The sequence below is a fragment of the Varanus komodoensis genome, unplaced genomic scaffold (genome assembly GCF_004798865.1).
Source record: "Varanus komodoensis strain SLA01 unplaced genomic scaffold, ASM479886v1 scaffold71, whole genome shotgun sequence".
Taxonomy (NCBI): domain Eukaryota; kingdom Metazoa; phylum Chordata; class Lepidosauria; order Squamata; family Varanidae; genus Varanus; species Varanus komodoensis.
The window spans coordinates 187,024-207,250 of record NW_025336360.1 but is presented as its reverse complement, the minus strand read 5'-3'; the positions used below and the strand labels follow the sequence as shown (position 1 = coordinate 207,250).

At 51.0% G+C, this 20,227-nt stretch overlaps 1 protein-coding gene across 1 annotated transcript in view; it reads right to left on the bottom strand.

The window, feature by feature from the left end:
* The window catches only part of EPHB2 (EPH receptor B2), a 109,193-nt gene that overhangs the window by 15,383 nt on the left and 73,583 nt on the right, over positions 1-20,227 (bottom strand). The window contains exons 5-9 of the mRNA XM_044452361.1: positions 19,387-19,722; positions 7,767-7,891; positions 3,216-3,378; positions 2,977-3,085; positions 2,374-2,438 (exon numbers count right to left, since the gene is read on the bottom strand). Of these exons, the coding sequence (XP_044308296.1) occupies positions 2,374-2,438; positions 2,977-3,085; positions 3,216-3,378; positions 7,767-7,891; positions 19,387-19,722 (798 nt within the window). The remainder of the gene's footprint in view (positions 1-2,373; positions 2,439-2,976; positions 3,086-3,215; positions 3,379-7,766; positions 7,892-19,386; positions 19,723-20,227) is intronic.

Here is a 20,227-nt window from a genome sequence, read left to right as displayed (position 1 = left end):
CTTTTCTTTTCTTTTATAACTTTTCTTTTATAACTTCTTTTATATCGTTTATATTTTTTATTTATTTTATATTATTAATTTTAATTTTATATTGTTATTTTTGCATTGTATTGTATTTTATTGTGTTGTAAGCCGCCCCGAGGCTTCGGCAAGGGGCGGCATAGAAATGTTCTAATAATAATAATAATAATAATAATAATAAAAAAGGTGAACCATGGATGGGAGAGCACAGAGGTCACCACAAGAAACCTGGGACTGGAAGCCGTGTTTCCACGCTTTTGGCCATTTAGATGTTCTCTCCCCAGTTCCCCATCAGTTGGGTCTACAAATTCCTCCTTTACCCTTGCAGGAGAAGCAGGTCTGGGGCCTCACGGGGGCCCACAACTGGTGTGCCAAGCGATCGGAATGCCAGGCTCTGTGCCAACTGCAAACCTGGCAAACAGAAGGGAGCCCTTGAGCGAGAAGATCGCAGTCAAGGTGCACAAGCCCCGGAACGGTGACACGAAATGGCAGCTAAGGGGGTACCGAATCGTTCCATGCAATCTTTACACCAGCTGCTTTGAACAGGTCTAGGTTTGCACTAAACATTATTTTTTGCTGCTAAATTGTTTTAAAAGTTTGGAGAGTGGGAAAAATTGTGGGGCTGTTTCGTTGTATTTGCACTGCATTTTTTTCGAACTGATGTGAATCGTACCGAGAACTTTGGGGATTGGGTTGCCCAGAAACAAACTAAATAAAGCGTAAAAAGAAGGTGAGGGCCACTGTGATGTTGTGGTTAAGAGTGCAGGACTGGGACTCACGTGATCCAGGTTCTAATCCCCGCTCAGCCATGGAACCCACTGGGTGACTTTGGGCCAGACACAGACTCTCAGCCCAGCCTACCTCATAGGGTTGTTGTTGTGGGGATAAGATTGAGAGCAGCAGGAGAATTATGTAACCTGCTTTGAGTTACTTAATAAAGAAAAAGGTGGTGTAGATCTCTCATAAATAAATAAATCAAGGTGGCGGCATTTGCAATTGCTGATATCACTGCATATTCGTATCTAATCCATCCTGGGAAGCTGCTGAATTCTTTGTCATCATTTCCTTGTCACAAGGAATTCTGTCACTCAGCTTCCTCAAAACTAAGGATAAGCTTAAAGGCAGGACATGCTCCAACAGAGCGAAGATCAGAGAACCAAGGTTCAGTTTAGATGCCTGGAAGCACTTCCTGACACTTAGGACCCCGAGGGTATTCAATGGGCTTCTACGGGAGGTGGTTGAGGCCACATCGGTGCGGGTGTCCAAGGACAGGCTGGACATGCACATGGTGGGCATGAGTGAGCGGGGCCAGCTGGAGCCGGGGGTCAGACTGGATGGCCTGGGAGGCCCCGTCTAACTCGCTCAGTTTCTATGTAACTTTGGCTTTGGAGATAATGGTATGAAGCCTCCCTGGTTGGGGAAGAATTTTCTCATTCAAAATTCTAGGTCCAGGTGTCGGAAATGGTGCCATGAACACCTCCCTTGGAACACACCAGAGTCCACATCCCTCTGAAATTTAACTGTATTGCTTTGGATGATTTTCATTTTAAAACAGCAACAACAAAACTGGAAGCTACCCTGATGCTTCCCTTTCCCTGCGTTCAGAAGTGCGCCATTGGAGGCAGAATTGTGGGGTACAATCAAGTAATTGTTTTGTATTTTGGCGCTCAGATGCCCACCTCTGCCTGACACTTGGGGTCTCAGAATAGCCCTTCTTTCTTTTCTCACACATCTGCCTTCTGAGAAATGAGTGTCTCCTAATAAGCCAGACACAGAGGGACTAGCAAGCTGTTTTGTCCGCACATCCATGCGAATTTCAAAATTCCCCGTGCCACTGACCCCCAAAATGTTATGGGGCCCTGTCCTAAATAGGGAAGACTGCTCATAATCATACTGTTTTCCTCTTGACTGCCGCGTGACTTGCAAACCCCTCTTACCTGTCTCCTGGTGCTTACCTGCGCTGTTCCCTCTTGTACCCCATGGCTGCCAGCCTATTCCTTTCATTCCCTCCCTGCTGCTTTTACTTTCACGTCTGGCTACAACCGCTTCTGCCTCTTATCCCCTTCTTCATTGTCAGCATTTAGAAACAGCACTATATTTATCTTTTTCTTCCTAGCCTGTTCAAGCAGATGCCAAGATTTCAAGGCACGGGGAAGCTGGGCAAAGGGGCAGGGGCTCCAAGCTTGCCTGAGCATCCCATCAGATGACCAGTAAGGACCAGTTCTTGCCCACCAGGTGGCAGGAAGCCCTGGTTCCGAGGCAGGGCTTGGGAGAGGCTGCCCCGGATCGGATCGGACCCGACCCCACCCCACCCCACCCACGCAGGGTCCTCTGCCCACCCAAAGTACATACTGTGGCCGCTGGTGTAATGCTGCAGCTTGTCGGTGTACTCGGAGTCGGCGCGCTCAAATCCTCGTCTTCTGGAAGGAGAGCATCGAGCTGAGCGGTAGGCAGACGGACTGGCAGAGCAGGGGGCAAGGCTGGGCTTCAGCTCTCCTCCCAGACACACAGCGTGTCACCCCTCCCTCCCTCCCCCCACAACACGATCCTCCCCGCCCCGGGTTCCTGTCCCCACCACGAGGCTGCAGGAGCTCCGATCGGGCAGTGGCTGCGTGGACAACCCTCTGCGGGACCGCAGGCTTCGTGTGGGCCCACCCAGGCGCAAGCATGACACCTGTCCTTGCCTCAGGCATGCCTGGCAGGCCAGACCGAATCGCTCCCCCTCCAGGGTCCCCCCTCTTTGGGCCTGCAGGTGCCAGCGGTGTCCAGGCCCTGGTCCAGCACCATCTCCTTGTTCCCCACCATCAGGCACTGCTAGATATAGGAAGCAAACCCTCCGAGAAGGCACCTCAGGGCCTTCTCACACACCGCCCGCCTTGGCCCGAGCTGCCCTTCCCTTCCTCCCCAAGCATTCCGCCCTGCGGGCCTCTCCATGCCCGGCGGCAGCATCCCTACCTGTTGCAAACGAGGACGATCACCACCAGGGCAATGAGGAAAACGAGCCCTGCGGCCGAGGAGCCGATGATGAGGGGCAGTTTCTCCTGGATGCTGGTCTGATACTCCGCTGCAGGGACACACAGGGGAGAACGTGAGCCTCGGGGACACGAGGTGCTGACCGGGGCAGGGCAGGCCAGGCCAGGCCAGGCCCAGCCCCTCCTGGCACAGGCTAGCCTAGGAAGCCATCCTAGGCTCACCTTCAGTCATGGTCTGGAAGTACATTTTGCCGCTGTAGCGCCCGTAGCCCGCCACCGTGCGGGCCCGCACCTGGAAGACGTAAATGGTCCCAGCTTTGAGGGCCTGCACCGTCACCGTGTTGGTGGGACTCTTCACCGCTGTGGCGTTGAACTCGCTCAGGTCCTGCCGGGCAAAGAGACGGCAGCTGAGGAAAGAGCAAGGCACGCTTTCCCTAACTCGGGAGTTGTCCCATGGGCCACCTCTGGGCTGCAGGGATCTCTCGAGGGCCACATACCTTGGCTCAGCCCCAACCCTCTTGCCCTCCACCAGTCCTTGCTGGTTTCCAAGATGTGCCTGTTTTTCTCATTCTCAACTGCCTTTCCAAGGCTTAGTTCCTAGAAATAAGAGCTGTAAAGTCCGTTGACCCTTCTGGCATTTTTTGGTATGTCTCTGGTCCCACTCTTTTAGTTTTGGTCCTGCCAGCCACTCCTGGGCTGGTCCCGGAGAGCCTTTCCAAGACTGAACTTGGCCTGTGGACTGAGAGAGGGTCAGCACGCTTGCTTCCCCTGAGACCTCACCTCAAATTCTCATTCCCCCACCTCTCAGCTAGCAAAGCACAGACTTGCCAATCTGGAACCCTCCAGATATGTGATGGTGCAGCTGTCTTCACTGTAGGGGCAACTGGGAATGATGGGGATTGTAGTTCTGCATTTCTGGAGTGTTCCTGCTCTGGAAAGGCTGGTCTCAACCCTACACCAGTGCTCCGATCATCTCCACAGGCCATCTACTGGGTCCCGTCTTTCCACCCTTCAGAGGCACAGTGGGTAGACAATGTCAGCATCAGCACCTGGTGTCCAGAACCCTGGATGTGGACCACAAAGATGGCCTCTTTAGTCAGTTCTGATTATGTACCTGCACTATGGAATATAATCAAGCAGCTCATCAGGTGCAGGATTTGGTGCCTTTAGGGTTAGAGACCTTTTTAGGGTTCCCCAGGCATTCTGGGTCTCGAAAGGGGGGTGTTATTCTTCACTAAGGCTCCTTTTGTGGCTAGGGGTCCCCTGCACACTGTTGTCATTGCTGCTCTCCAAGCGCGTTTTCAAGAAAGATGATGGTTTGCTATGGGGAGGGGAAGGAGGGCGTCCGCCTGGACCAGAGTCATGGGATGGGCTGCCCTGCACAGGGACAAGCGAGAGCTTCAACCTCAGCGCTGCGTTTGTGGCCCATAAGCCGGGGAGAGGCAAGAGGCTGCCCTGAGAGAATGCGAGGCCGCAGTGCCGTTCAAACCACATGGAAACCTTTAGAATCTGGCAATTTAGACAAGCAGAATTAGCCCCGTCTTCGTAGCAGAGACTCGAGGATGGACAGCTCAGGTTCCATGGAGCATGAACAAGACAGGCTGCAAGGAAGGCAGGGGAATGCAGGGGGCAGCGAAAGGAGAAAATGCCGAAGGAAAGGAGAGGGGGGGCAGGCGGGAGCTCAGTGGCCACTGGGAGACGGGGGAGGCTCACAGAGAAGGGACTTGGGCTTGCCTGGCAAAGCTTGTGTTGGAACGCTCAGGAAAAGACCTGCCTGCAGCCCCAGAGAACTCCTGACAGTCAGTGTCTGAATCCTGAGCAGGATGACGAAGCCAGACAGCGGGGAAAGCCCCCAGCCCCCAGTGATTCACGTGCAAAGAGTTCTGGCTTCGGTCCCTGGCATGCCACCCTGGCGAGGAGACTGAACTCGATCACCTGCCCATGGGGTCTAAGGTTGGGTCATGGCTGCCCATCCTCCGCGTAGCTGGCCCGGATGGAGCCAGGGCTTCCCGGGCAACTGTTCCCTCTTGGCCTAGTCCATCCCCAAACGGATCCCTGACAGTGACTCCCCGCACGCGCCTCTTTCCGAGGGAGATCCCTGCCACGGGTTCAGGTAAGATGAACAACCCGCAGGCCACTGGCGCCTCGGCGTGATCTCGTGTCCGTGTGAGGCTGGGTGCACGTGAGGTCGACACACCCGACGGTGCCCCTTTGGGCCAGGCTGGGCCATTTGCAGGGCCTTCATAAAACCACGGAAGCAAGAGAGTCAAAAGGACAACACATCTGCGCTCTCTCTCCAGGCCTGGTGTGTGCGGGGCGGGGGGGGGGGCACACCAGGACAACGCTGGGCTCCAGTTTATCCAATATAGGTCAGGACCTATTTATCAGCTCAAAGGGTGCCCCCTTCCCCCAGCTCCTGCCGGCCTGCAGGGAATGGAAAATAGGTCATCTGAAGGGAGCCAGTGATTACGCCTTCCCACCGCCAACTGAGGGGTGCGGTGGGGACACATGTGGCTTCATTTAATCAGAGGCTTTTAATTAGCTTTTCCCTGAGATATTCCCCTCCCCTACAATTTCTGCACTTCTGTTTCGCTTATCTGGGGAATGGAAGGAGGAGAGCACCCCCTGCTCACGGCGCTTCAGTCCGCACCTGGATCACTCTGGCGCAAGAACATCCTGGGTAGGCGTGAACTGACTCTTCTGACCCTCCTGCAAGGATGCGTATGAACTTCCCTTGGCCATTTTTGCTGCATTTTTGCAGTGGTAACCCTAACAGCCACCTTTTGTGTGTGTGTCCCCTTAAAATATGCATTTTAAACTAAAATATTAATTTTATATGACTTTTAACAACGTGGAAAGGAAGACAAGCACATTGCAAGATCTTAATGTGGGGCTATCAGCCAGTAAGGCAAAAAAGTATCTTGGTCTGGAATAGGAGTCCATGGCCCAAGGACAGAATCTGGAAGTGCCACAAGGAAGACAAGACCCCGGCGTGCTGTCACTTCTGCCTGGGGATGGTGGGAACTTCTCCAGTCCTGAATTCGGAGTAAAACTTGGTTGCTCATCAATACGCACACTGAGGCAAAGAACGCGTGATAATTTGTCATGCCCCATGGCACAGGCACGGAGGCTGCGGTGTCATTAGGGATACGTGCAAAAATTTGATCTTTCCAAACAGACCCAAGCTGGACTTCCTACACTAACATGCAGACTGGAATATTAACTATTTAATAGGTTTCAAATTTCCAAACTGTTACACACATTTCTCAGGTTAAACACACTCCTCTCAAATGCATTTTTAAATGGGTATGGTTTTTTAAAGAGAGCATACTTTCAGAAATGCATCTTTTGAGAGAAAACCCTATTAAAATATGTATTTAAATACAAATGTCAATGGAAGTGTTTGTGTGGATTTTTAAAAGACAGATCGATGGGGAAAATCGACAGAGTAGATTTTTCAGTGAAGGGGTATGAAAGTGATCTAGGCTAGAAAGCAACTAATTTGCCCATCCATAAATAGAGGGCAGAAGACTGAAGAGGGAGTAATTTTAGCCAAAATTTCTTGTTTGTTTTTGCAGGGTATTTCATGGAGCTGAGGGGCAGTAGTGATAGCTTCCTGAGCTAATGGGGGCACCAGTAAGCACCACTCCTACTCTAAAGTAGCTTTGCATGGCACCATCGTGAAGCCACATCAGAGCACAGACAATCAGCCTGGTTCTTCTCTCTGAAGTCTTGGGAGGTCAACAAACAAGCCAGCCAAGAACAAAATGGCACACACCAGGAGCATGAAAGACAATAACCCCACATGTACATTTGACACCTCATCGCTACTTCTGTGAACTTCTGCAGCACTGCTGGACATGCACCTGAGGATTTATAGCCTCCCACCACATGTCCAAATGATCCACTAAGACGTCCATGCAGGGCATGGTGCTTCCAGTGCCACAACCCCTCCAGAAATGCACTCCATACTAATGCTTTTATTCACGTGCTACCAATCTCTAGACATGTGGAACGGCCACACTGGGAGAGAGGAGGCTACTTCATTAAACAGCTGCTCTCTTGGCTTTGACCCATGGTCATGTCCTTGCCCATCATGGGCAGAGAATTGCATACAGACTCTGAATTTTACAGTCCCTGCTACTGTAGGCCAGAGATTTATTTTTTTTAAAAAAACCCATGCCAGTGGGCATGGTGGTCTTAGTCATGGAAGTCCCCCAGGATAAGTGTGGCTAAGAGCATGGGACTGGGACTCAGACAATCTGGGTTCTAGTCCCCACTCGACCATGGAGCCAACTGGATGGCTTTGGGCCAGTCAAAGACTCTCAGCCCAGCCTACTTCACAGGGTTGTTGTTGTGGGGATAAGACGGAGGAGGAGAATGATGTAAGCTGCCTTGAGCCCTTTGTAGGAAAAGGCAGGATATAAATCAATCAATGAATCAATCAATAAAATAAATAAGTTGGCTCTCTCTTGACATGAAGCAAAGATGACCAACGTCTACCTTTTTATCGTGGGAAAGACTCTTGGGACGGCCAGCATGGCTTGCCTTCTTGTGCTGGTTCTTGTAGCCATGGGGACCTAGAGTAAATGGAAAATGCCCAAACCCACCACCTCCCTTGGCACCTTATTAAATTCCTATCCCACCTTTCTCCCCTGGTGGAGCTCAAGGTGGCTCCATGTGGTTCCCAGGTGGTCTCCCTTCCCAGCTCAGGCCAGCCCCCCGCCTGCTTAGCTTCAGCACGCGGATGCCGTGTGTGCCTTCAGACCATACCTTCTCATAGTACTGCAGCTCATAGTCCAGGATAACTCCGTTGGGCTGGTCAGGCTGGGACCACGAGAGGGTGATGCTGTCCACTGTCCGGCTCACCTGGTGCATGATGGACACGGCTGAAGGGGCTGGAAGAGAAAGAGGCAGGGGCCCTCTGGATTCTAAGCACCCCTTGCAGGAAGGAAGGGCACCTCAAGAGAATTCTCACATGGGATAATCCCATGACCCTCCGCTTCCTGTTAGCCAAAGAACCTCAGGTGTTGCTTCCTCCTTTATTGACACACAAATGAATCACACTGTCCATCATTACAGACAGCAACAGCATTCAGAAGCTCCAGAGGCCAGTGAGTCACAATACACAATACACAAAATGGGCGTGAGGACAGTGCCTGTAGGATTCCTGGCGGATTTCAACCCTCCCTGAAATCATCCAATTGACGATTATCCCCTGGGCCAAATTAATTAAATCATATGCTATAAATATGTCCACTGAGGAGGTCCCTTGGGATAGTGAACCTCAGCCCTGGGAAGATTCCAGCCTCCAAGATCTCCACAGAGAACGCCAATGGATGCCCCAGCATCCCCAGATACTCCCAAATATCCCTACCTCTGAATTTAAATTTATTAGGACTTTTCTTTCTCCTGACCTTTGGTCACCCGTTGCTCCATCAGTTGCTCTTACAGAATGAAGCCAACCAGTGATGTTGCTACAGAGTCCCTGGGAGGCCCCATCACTTGCCTCCAGGAGGGGAAAAACTGCCAGGTAGTTTTCTCCCACCACCCATCCATTTTCCGGAAGGGTTGGAACACTGACCAACTAGGACAAGACTTACGAACACCCTCACTCTTAAAAAACATAGCCTTGCCTTGCCTTCCACATTCAGAGATGACTTCCTATTGTTTGTGTGTATGAATTATGCATGCAGAAGAGAACTCTGCAGCAGGCAATTCTGCACAAATAACGGTGACAATTTTTCCAAGAGTCAACGCTGCTTTTAAGAACAAGTTGTGAAGCAGAATGCTCTTTTTCAAAGTAGGAGCTTAGAAAAAGCTGTCATGGGCCAACTCTGGGAAAGCAATGAACGTCTTTACTTGCGCTGCTATCAACTGAAAATGAGATTTTGCAGAACATGAAAAAGACAAGACATAATCTCTAAATGTGCTAACATTTTATACCTGGATGTGAAACAACTTAAAGCATTTAATGGAACTGGATCTTTTTCTGGGTTCCAAAGCTTTTTGGAGGCCATTGGGAGCTGCATAGACCATGGGCACGGTGTCTTTCTTGCTTCGTAAATCATCTAGCACCAGCTATTCCACAGTCTCCAGGGAAGGATACCTGAGCATTTGAACCTGGGTCTCTTGTATCTTAACTCTTCCAGAGCCAACGGACACTTGCCGTTCCAGGGACTTGTGCAAGATTAAAAAAAAATTGTTTCAGAGGAGTTCCGTCCTGCACACCGAATCAGCAAAAACACGGTTCTCACCTTAAATATCCAAACGAATAAACAAATGAGCAGCACCTTAAATATCCAAACGAATAAACAAATAGATGAGCAGGCATAATAATCTTAAGAAAGATAGCTATATAAAAGGGGAAGGCAGTCCAGAATCAAGTGCTTAGAACCAAATTTGCTGGTCTCCTCCATTGTATCATGACCGCCACTCCATGCCACTGCTCAGAGGTTGCTCTTCGTCCTCTCCAGAGGGGAAGAGGAGGTAGATTACCTGGCCATGGCGAGAAGAAAGAGCCAAGAGGTTGCTGAGGTTGGCCTTGTGCCCGTCACAATGTACATGACCCCCGATGCTAAGATGAGAGCATTAAAAAATGGCCACAATGGACTCCAATAACTTCAAATCCTTAAGAATCTCACCTGCGGATTCGGCCACATGTGAACTTTTCCTGAGTTGTTTTAAAAAAATAGACCATAAGGCCACAAAATCTAAACATGTTCCATCATTTAAAGCAGATTTAAACATGGAAAAATGCAGAACATTGCAAAAGCACGGACCAAAAGGGTGCATGGCCCCATAGGCGAAAGCACAATAATACGCACAGGAGCCAGGAATCTGTGCATTTTTCAAAGAGCAGATCTGAGCACTGGCACAACATTGGCTTCCCTCGAGGAGCATGCGATGGGTGCACAACACCGAAAAAATGGATTTCACACCATCCAGGCATCCTTACTAGTCTGAACTGCCGTATCTTTGCCCCTCGATGCAACTTGGGTCATGTGACCTAGTTTGGAAGTCACTATTCAAAAGTCAGCCCACCAAAGGAAAAAAGATTCTCCCATCCCTGAAATCTACACAATCAACTGCCAAAGTAAACTTTGTCGCATAGAAGAGTACAACCTGTTCCATAGGTATGGTTTAGAATGCCATTTGCTTAAATCATTCTCTCTCTCTCACACACACACACACAAACGAGAAGTTTTGCAAGCTTCTTTATCAATGGATGGAAAGAATTTGAGTTTTCTTTTAAGCATGTGGAGAAAACGTGAGTGTGGGAGAAAGTGAAATGGAGAGGTTTCCATCCAGGCCCAGGTCTTGGAATATTTCTCTTTTAAAAGTCAGGTTTCCAATCCCTGTTTACTTAATTCTGTAGTGCTGCATTAGGGCAACTTCCCTGTTTCCCCCTCGCAGGCTCTTCATCCTGGGCAGCTGCTCAGCAGACAGGCAGAAGATACAGCAGCTCTCTCTGTGATGCGGATTCCTTAATCGACCGCACTTGGCTGGTGCAGGCCGGGGAGGATTTTGTTTGCTTGCTTTCTAATCAGAGTTGGCTAAAATGTGCAACTGTTCGCCTAAACCCTCCGGAGAGATTAGCCACCAGAACTGGGAAGAAAACCCCGGCTCAAGTGTGGGAGAAAGTAAAGCTGACTTCACACTCTTGCTCGGCCAGAGGGTCCTGCGGGGGCACGGATCCTACCGAGTGCGTCAGCTCTCCCGTTATGCATCTGCTACCCCGTCTAGCTCGCCTTCACAGCCCGGCATCCCGGCCCATCTGCCCTGCCCCTCCCTCGCTTGCCCAGGGCAGCTCAGCACGCCACCTTGTGCTCCAGGTCACCACATTTACGGGGTCTCAGAAACGAGTGCTAATTGTGGAAATGGCTGTATAATGCTCAGGGCCATTCATTATGATAAAACTGACACGCCTCGGTAGGGAACCGTCAGGCGGTAGAAAATTGTGCTAGGCAAACAAGAGAACAAAAGGCTTCTTTTTCAGCAGCTTTGTGGCCCCCCAGGGTGACAAGTCTGGAGGCGGGAGGGGAAGAATACCCAGCCCTCTCGTCTTTAAGTCCGCGTGTATACGTGCATGCAAGTACACCCAACGTTCCCCAGACGTTAGACGGTACACCAGCTGGAGCAGTCTTCCTTGAACAGGGCCCTTGGAGGTATTTAGGACTACAGGTCCCAGCAGCCCCAGCCCACATGGCCCATAGGTCAGGGTGACTGCAGTCCACATCATCTGGAAAGAACAAGGTTGGCAAAGCTGATGCGCAGCCAGAGCGCCGAGACTATTGCTGCTGAACATGAAACAGAAAATGGCCACCAGGAAGCACCAAAAACTCCACTGGGGGGAAGAGGAGATGCAGGGGTGGTAAGAGCGTCTCTCTCCAGTGCTCTGGACATGAGCAGGGAAGCTGGAACGCTTGCGCCTCAGAAGATCTGCATTTGTGTGATTCAGATGTCTGGGGACTGAGACATTCCTCACCAGAACAGCAGCTGTGTTTGCCTAGAAAGCTCGGCTGAAGATGACCAAACCTCACCTACAGGCTGTGTCCATCAAGGCTCTTGCAAAAAGAGATGTCGCCATGCCCAACGGCTGCAAGCCCTCCTTCCCAGCTCGCGTGTGGGGCAGAAGTTGTCCAGGATAGCCAGCTGGGGTCCCCAGGGCCTACAGCTGCGCCACCACCATCATCCAGCTGAGGTCTCTCCCATGCTCGCTTCACCAGCATCCTGGTTAAAGGATCACGGGAAGCCCCCTGCTCCTGAATCCAAGCAGCGGCCCGTAGAGCTCGGTATTATTTCCGCTGGCTGGCAGAAGAGCTCCTTTCCAGCTTGATTCAGAGATGCCACGGTGCAACCTGGGACATGAGTCCAGCAAAGCACCTGCTACAGCAACCGTTAATTCACCGGGGCAGACAGCTCAGTTGCAGAAGCCCAGCCCAGGGATGCTGCAGATTTCAACCAGAGGGCCAAATGTGGGAGCAGTTATGGGTCAGAGGGACGCGAATTCCAAGCATTCTCAGGCGAAGCAGTGATGGTTTGATTTTTCAAGACACAGAAAGAGTGAGTCAGAAGGGGTCTCCTGGGCCATCTAGTCTGACCCCCAGCTCCAGCCAGCTCCACTCATGACAGGCCTACCAGGTGCATGTCTAGCCTATCCTTGAAGACTCTGACTGACGGGGCTTCAACCACCTCCCCTGGAAGCCAGACACACATACTGATTGGACGGGTTAGAAATATCCCAGATAAATAAAATAAGCCCATTCCACACCCTCAGGGTCCTAATGGTCAGGAAGCACCTCCTGGCATCCAAATTGAACCTTGGCTCCCTGAGCTTGGCTCTGTTGGAGTGCGTCCTGCCTTCCTCTGCAGGGGAGAACAGGTCTCTACCCACCTCCGTGTAACATCCCCTCACATACCTGTATGTCGCCAACAGATCCCCTCTGAGTCTCGTCTTCTCCAGGCTGAAGAGAACCGGAGGTGATCAAGGGCTTTTTATTTCTTCCTTAACAAAATAGATACTGGCATAGCTACCCTCAGCACTCCTGGGACAGAGGATCCAATAGAACCACATCATACGAATGGCATAGTCTTCTTCCCAGGAGCATCCATGAGAGAAAAGGTTGGCTTCCATAGGTGACCAATGCACCTCCCACAAATCGTCATTTGGGGCATTTCAGGGCTGGCCCGGGCTTAATCCTCCACATCTTTGGGGCTGAAGGGGCTTTTCTATGGGGCCAGAGAGCAGCACAAAACATGAGTGCAATTAATGCAGAGCTTTGAAAAAGAAAGGGAGGAAAAGGAGAAGACATTCATTCCGGAGGAAAATGCCTGGTAGTCCATTTCCACCTAAAGGACCACCCCAGATTGTTTCCAAAAGGGCTGGTTGGGGGAGCAGGCAGCATCACACGGGCCAGGAAAGTGTGGGTCTCGGTGACTCCGTTGCTGCAGGAATGCACCTGAGAAACTGAAGCAGGGAAGCGGAATATCCCCCCTCCCAGAGATCCCCTTCCATGTCCCGGATTCAAGTTCAAGCCATGAGACAGCCAAAGCAGCCCCTCGGGCTCCTCGTCTCGTTGTGGGTGGGAGGACTGATGAGTGGCGGGGAGCCAACTGACATGTCGTCTAGGACAATCCCAGACCACATGCCAGCCGGGAAGCCACGGCCCTTCTCCAGTTTCCCCTTTCAACCCTGAAGCCTGCCAGCGCCAATCCATGGTGGGACACGCATCCCCCGCCCTTCCTCCGCTCTGTCAGCTGCTGGGTCTGCAGCCGAGCAAGCCCCATCCCCATGGAGAGCCTGTCCCCCGCCCCCTGTCCCACAGCAATCAAAGCGGCTCCCTGGCGGATCGGGCTCAGCCGCCGGGCTTGGGTTACTGGCAGCGGAATCCGACTCTGATCACGTTAAATCCCCATAACTTGTGTCGAGTCTCAGGAGCAGCGGCAGGCCCACCAAAGCCCTGTCCCCCAGGAGTGCCCAGGAATGAGATGGAGCAAGGAGGACAGACGGAGCAGCTGGGGGGTCTTCCGGCCCCCCGCTCCAAATCCTCTCTCAAAAGTTCTTCCCTGGGCGTCAGGTTACCATTGGCCACCATCAAGCCAACAGGGAATTCTGGTATTTTCAATTACCGTCCGGCAGACATGGCTCAGCTCTGAGGTCAGGGTCAGAAATGTTGTTGCGGGGGAAGGACACGGCCGGCTGGAAGAAGCAGATGGGTAGGTAGGCTTTGTGAGCACTGGGAGCAAAACTGCCTGAGAAATTCTGCAAGCAAAAAGTGGATTGTACATCTTTGGGGGCACTGAAGTGAAGCACATAAAAGAATAAAGCTCAGCTTGTTCACGCCAAGAGTACGTCTGTCTTTCCGTTGCAGGAAAAAAAGAAATTATGTCCATCCTTGATATGATCACAAAGATGAAGAATGCCCGAAGAAAGAAGCTGGAGAAACAATGCACTGCCCTACACAAATTCACTTGGAAGAAGCACCACTGTAAATCCAAAGGGTTTATTCCTGGGAATCTGTGTTTCTCTACGGTTCCCTAGGAGTCCCTTCCATTGAACTCCATGGGACTCATTTCTGAGTAGATAGGTAAAGAATTGCACTGCAAAGCTTCATGATGAGAGAAACCTTTGCAGGTTTCTTTTCAGAAGCGTTTTCCCGCCTTGCTAGCTGCATAGATCATCAAGGCTCCCACTGCGAGGCTGAGGCCCAGTTTAAGAGTCCCAGTCCTAAACAAGACCCGAAACAGCACTGAGTAAAAATAAGTAGGACCTGTTTTAAAGACAGGAACTGCCGAGAGGTTGTGCAGCAAGAGTGGAGTGGAGCATGAGAGTCAACTGAGGGTCTTCCTAGCCCTGCATACCAGCCTGAGAACTAGGCATCCAAACGCACCTGGGAAGTTGTCCAGCGTGGCTTGGTGGAGATTGCAGTAGGTCAACATTGGCCATTTCTGAGAGACTCACCTGGTCAGCCTATGGAAGCCACCTGAAGCGTGGATGCTTTGCCTTGGAATTCAGAAGCAGGCTACCTCGACAGCAGTGCTTCATCACCATGAGCATGGCTAAAGCCATCTTCCACAGGTAGAGTTGGGCTTGTTTTCAGGGTCTGCTAGGCATCCACTCAGGCTGAGGGTAGTTTGAGGGCTACAGAGAGAGCCCAGAGAAGGCAAGCCAAAATCCAGAAGCCTGGCAACTCAAAGGGAGGACCCAGTAGTATTGCATTGCTCCCTGCAATGGCAATTCAACCAGACGTCAGGAAGCCAGAAGGTGTGAGAGTTCACATGTGCTTCTGTAGCACCCTTCTGGCCACCTTGCATCCCTAAGCAGCCCTGGAAAACTCCCACCTGTTGCAAAGTTGCACACCCCCCTTAGACTGACAAGGGCGCTTCATTGTGGGCCCACGCTAACATGCAGGTATGCGAGGGGGTGAGGCGAGTCTCTGAGACCAATCAGGCAAACAGTCGAAATGGGAGGGATAAGGAGGGTCCGTGTTGGGGCTGACATTCGTGCCGATTTGTGGAAGGGTATGAAACCAGAATGCTAGGAAGCCTCACTGCTCCTCATTTTCCTCCAAGGGAGCTGGTCTTTTCAGCCTGGAGAGGAGGAGACTCAGAGGGGACCTGTTGGCGACATACAGGTACATGAGGGGGAGCCACGCAGAGGTGGGTCATGACCCTTTTCCTTCTGCAGTGGAGGGCAGGATGAGCTCCAACGGAGCCAAGCTCAGGGAACCAAGATTTAGAGTGGATGCCAGGAAGCACTTCCTGACAGTTAGGTCCCCGAGGGTGTGGAATGGGCTCCACAGGAGGCCTTTGAGGCCCCATCGGTGTGGGTGTTCAAGGATAGGCTGGACATGCACATGGTGGGCATGTCGTGAGTGGAGCCGGCTGGAGCCAGGGGTCAGACTAGATGGCCCGGGAGACCCCTTCTGACTCGCTCTGTTTCTGTGTTGCTATAGTGGGCTCTGGTAAGGCAGAGGTGTGGAGCAGGGCCTGAGGATGGGCCAAGTGGTGAGGCAAGTTAATGGGGCAGAAGGCACTTGGGGCTGGTTGCTGGTGCTGACTGTGCTTTCTGCACATCCACAACTGCACACAACTGTCTGTGACTTCAATACCACCTGACTCTCCAAGCCTCTAGTCCTTCTCATATAACGCCAGTCCTCTACCAGCTCTACTGGCTTCCAGTTGGAGTCTGGGCCCAATTTAAGGTGCTGGTATTAACCAATAAAGCCCTAAGCGGCTTGGGACCAGGATGCATGGAGGAACGTCCCCTTCCTTATACACCCTCATGCCCCTTAGGATCTGCAGGAGAGGCCCTGCTCCAGGAACCCTCCTTGAAGGAGGTAAAGAGGATGTCTACTCAGAGTAGGGCCTTCTCCGCAGTGGTGCCCAGATTGTGGAATGCGCTCCCCAGAGAGGTTTGCTTGGTGCCGGGCCTATACTCTTCTCAGAGTCAGGTGAAAACCTTTTTATTTGATTGCCATTTTAAGAATTAAAGATTTTAGGAGTCATGTTTACAGTCGCTTTTTTGTAACGTGATTTATTTTAATCCTGTCTATATTTATTAGTTTTGATTGTATTTTTATGATTATTTATTATTGTATACTGTACAATTGATTTTATTGTTGTTGCTCATTTTAAACTTGTAAGCCATCCTAAGTCGGTGCTGTGAAGGACAGCATACAAATGTTTGATTAAATTAAAAAAATAAAAATTGAATGGTGTTTTACACACATCCAGGGCATTAAAATCTTGTGAAGTTGGGTTAGAGGGCAGAGGGCCACCGAGCCCCCGGTATGCAGCGGTTTCAGAGGTCTTTTTGTCCCTTCCACACTCCATAGTAAAATCAAAATACAATGTTTCAGAACAGAAAAAAGACGCTGTTGATTTGAGAGTCATCTGCTCAGCTCAAGCAGAAGTTTCAAAGATGCTGACAACCACTGGGACTATTTTTCCTTAAAAGATTCTGTACAAGTTTTCAGTCCCTACCAACTGCTAGAAATTAATACTACAATTTGGTATAAGCGGGACCAAAATTTCTTAGGGTTTTGTTTTTGTTTTGAACTGATGATGGATTTACCCTTCCTGGGAGAATATTTCTCAAAAGCCCCTCCCGATGTTGCTGCCTGCAGCCAGGATGGAGAAACTTCATCTCCATAGGATGGGGCTATTTCTGCTCTGCTCTGAAACACCACTCATAATAGACTTGCAAAGGGCTGGGGGACATCAAGGGATCGTGCAACATGCCCCCCCGCCCCGGAGGACGAAAGCTCTCCTCTCCCGCGCCTCGAATGCCCATTCCTATTCCCCAGTGCAAACATTCCCCCTTTTCAAGCTCCGTTTTCTCTCCGCAGCTCCTGTTTCCAGCTGCTAATGAAGAACATCAAGGCTGCCAGGCTGTGCGGAGCGCCTGCAAAAGAATTCTGCCTCTAATTATGGGGGAATTAGTGAGCAGACAGTTACTGTTTAGCGCTAATGAATAGATACATTAAGGAAGGCATCACACAAGGCTGGGAGACTGAAGCGCAACACATAATCAGGCAGAAGCGGGCCGAAGCACGTGGGCGAAGCGAAGGCAGGGTGGGCGCTCGCTGGCCGCCCTCTCGCACGCCTCTCGCACGCACACGGCCTTCCCTCCGTCCGACCGTAAAGGTGAGAATGTTCACAGCTGTTACAGGAAAGTTGTAGCCGCGCTGCTTAATTGCAAGAGGTGAGATTCAAGCATGCAAGAGCTGGGCAGGCGCTCGGTGCTTCATCAGGGCAGTCCCAGAACGTGGGGGAGTTTCAGGATGCTCCTGGAATCTGAGCTGGGCAGACGCCAGGACCAACTGATCCAATCGGCACCTCCTGGACTAACGTACCGGCTGAAACGGCATTATCCACTATCCGTTGCACTCCCAAGTTCTTGGCTCAAGAGGTAGGCTCAAAATGCATCAGGCAGCACAACGTTCCAGAGGAAACATGATACAAACATAGTTTTAAGTGCAGATGGAATGGCAACGTTTCGGTTCTTAAAATGTAGAAATGGGACAGGACTAGGCTTGGGTGACGCTCCCAGGAATCCATTGCCCTTTACTATGTCCCTGGTGCTTGGACCTATTTCAGGAAGCCTGCCACACCAGGAAGTAGTCCAGGAATGCTTGCACAAGTCCGGTCGTGCAACCAGCAAGCTTCTTCCGTTCCATGTGCAGCACCAAGAGGGATCTCCCATGCACAGCTTCCATGCAAAACTATCCCGCTGGGGGGTGTCCATGCAAATTCTCCATGTGCTCCCCAGGAAGCCGGGCTCTTGCACGTGGGAAAGAGGGCGGGATTCCAGGCATTCCAGCCCCACCTGCAACATGAGTTCCACACACACTGCTAGCTGGGAATGGGATGGCCTGGCCATCCTTCGGTGAACTGTGAAGTTTTTGTGTCCACCTGCTGCCCCAACCTTTGCACTCGGCCAGCAGCATACAGAAGACAAGTGTAGCACCCAGTCAGTGGCAGAGTTCTCCACAGAGGTGTGCATGTCACCAAATCTCTCCAGCAGGAGGAGAAATTGCATCAGGTTCTCAGAGGTTCTCCCTCCCTTCCTAAGCATCGTTGTTCTGCGGGTTCGGTCAGCTAATGCAAACCAAGCACAGACTCCGTTGGCAGAATGACAACCATTCTGCATCCTGCGTAATTCCCCATGCCTAGTGTTGTCCTATCACATGGTGTGCATGAATACAGAGAACGGGAAAATGGAGCATGGAGAACATTCTGCACAGTTGTTTTTTCCCCCAGGGTGTGAGAAAAGAACAATCTTCTCAGATTTTCCACACACAAAAACATGTTCAGAGAAATTCCAGCTCAGTGCTTCTGTCCCTGCTTCAACTGCAGGCAAGAGAGTGGTCCAGGACCATAACTTGAGTCACCAGCCTCCAAAGGATGGGCTGGAATTACCTTCATTTCTCCTCCTGTCGGGCCAAGTGTCTACCCACAGAGCATAGGAGAACTCTTTGACAATGGCGCTTCCCTTGGAAAAGCCAGTGTGGTGCAGTGGATAAAGGGCTGGCCGGAGGCCCAGGAGACCCAGGTTCTAATCCTCATTTGGCCATGAAGCCCACTGACTTGTGGCGACTCACAGGTCTCAGCTTCACCTATCTCACAGGGTCCTTGCTATGAGATAAAATGGAGGGGAGGGGAATTTTGTTAACTGGGTTCCTTGGAAGAGAAAAAACGGAGTGACAGAAATGCAATGCACCCCTAACGGCGAGATTATGCCTTGTCTGGAGTGAGGGAGACTGGAGACTCAGGATCCGTCCAAATTAAAGCTAGAGATCAAAACCTGAAGAGTGGAAGATCACTGAGGAGCTGGTGCCACGCACGGTAAACAAAACCAGGGAATCTGTAATCCTCAAAACTCTGGGGGGAGGATTCCAATACAGAGAGTGGCATGAACATTCCTAAAATCTGCATAAAGCCACACTGAGTCATGTCTTTCCAAAAGGTGGTTTCCTGAGAACCACAGCGTTCAAGGAAAACAAGCAAGATGTTCGTCACCGTGATGACGGAGAAAAAGTCCCTGCCAGCTTCCTCTTGTTTTGGTCAAAGAAATTACATTCTTGGGCATCCTGATCTTGGAAGCCTAACTTCTGGGGTGCTAGTGAAAACACATAAGCACATATACATATTCTATGGACTTCGATGGCAGAATCTAGATTTCCAGAATAGCTTCAGCCCTGCCATACGGACACTATAAGATACCCGAAGACTAACCTCTAGGAACTGCCAGGTTCCTGGCTTTGCTTCTCCCATAAGAGGAGAAGAACCCAAGAACGCTGGGCTGGAGTTCCCCAAAGATTGCCACCTGCCTTGAGGAGCCCATGAAAAGGGAGGCGCTCGAAAGTGGGTACGCCATGCATCTTACCGGCCTGGTTGGTGGTGATGTTGACCGAGGCAAACTGCGGTGAGAAGGGGCTCTGGTCGGTGACGCCGTTCACAGCCTGGATCTCGAAGGTGTACTGAGTGTGGGCCAGAAGGTCACTGATATAGACTCGGGGTTCGGTCAGGCCCAGCTGGCGTGGCGTGAACTGCACGTTGTCCCCACAGCGGGTGCAAGCGCCACGACCGGAGCCACAGCTTTTGCAGATGATGTTGTAGACCAGGTCTTCGCGACCCCCAGAGTCCCGGGGAGGGCTCCACTCCAGCATCAGGGAGGTCTCGTTGACACTGGAGATGACGGATTGAGGAGCTGATGGGATGGCTACAAACGGAAAAGGAAACAGAAGTGAAATGGCGGAAGAGCAGAGAGGTTCCTGAATCACCACCAGTCTCCGGAAGGGATGGATGGAGGAGGGATGCTCGTGTCAAGCTAAGGTAATCTGAACTTTTCAAGCTCGTCTACACACTGGAACATAATTTTGCTTCAGGTATTTTCCCTCTCCCAACAAAACAGAAACACTATTGCAGTGCACTTTTCGGCTCCAGAGAGGTACCGAAAAGAATTCTGAAGACGGACATTTTAGAAACATCCTTTCGAAAAAGCACTTTCATAACTGATCATGTAGTTATGTTCAGGAATACACATTTAAACACATAGATGCAGTCAGTTTTACCAGAAAACCCTGAGATCTGGTGCTAAATGAAGGGGGCACGTCTTGTACAAAGTTGCACGCCTCGGCAGCCAGAACTGCTGCACCGGCTCCCTTGGGAATGCCTTGGGTTTCAGGGTCATGAGCCCTTTTCACAAGCCTGTGAAAACATTGTAC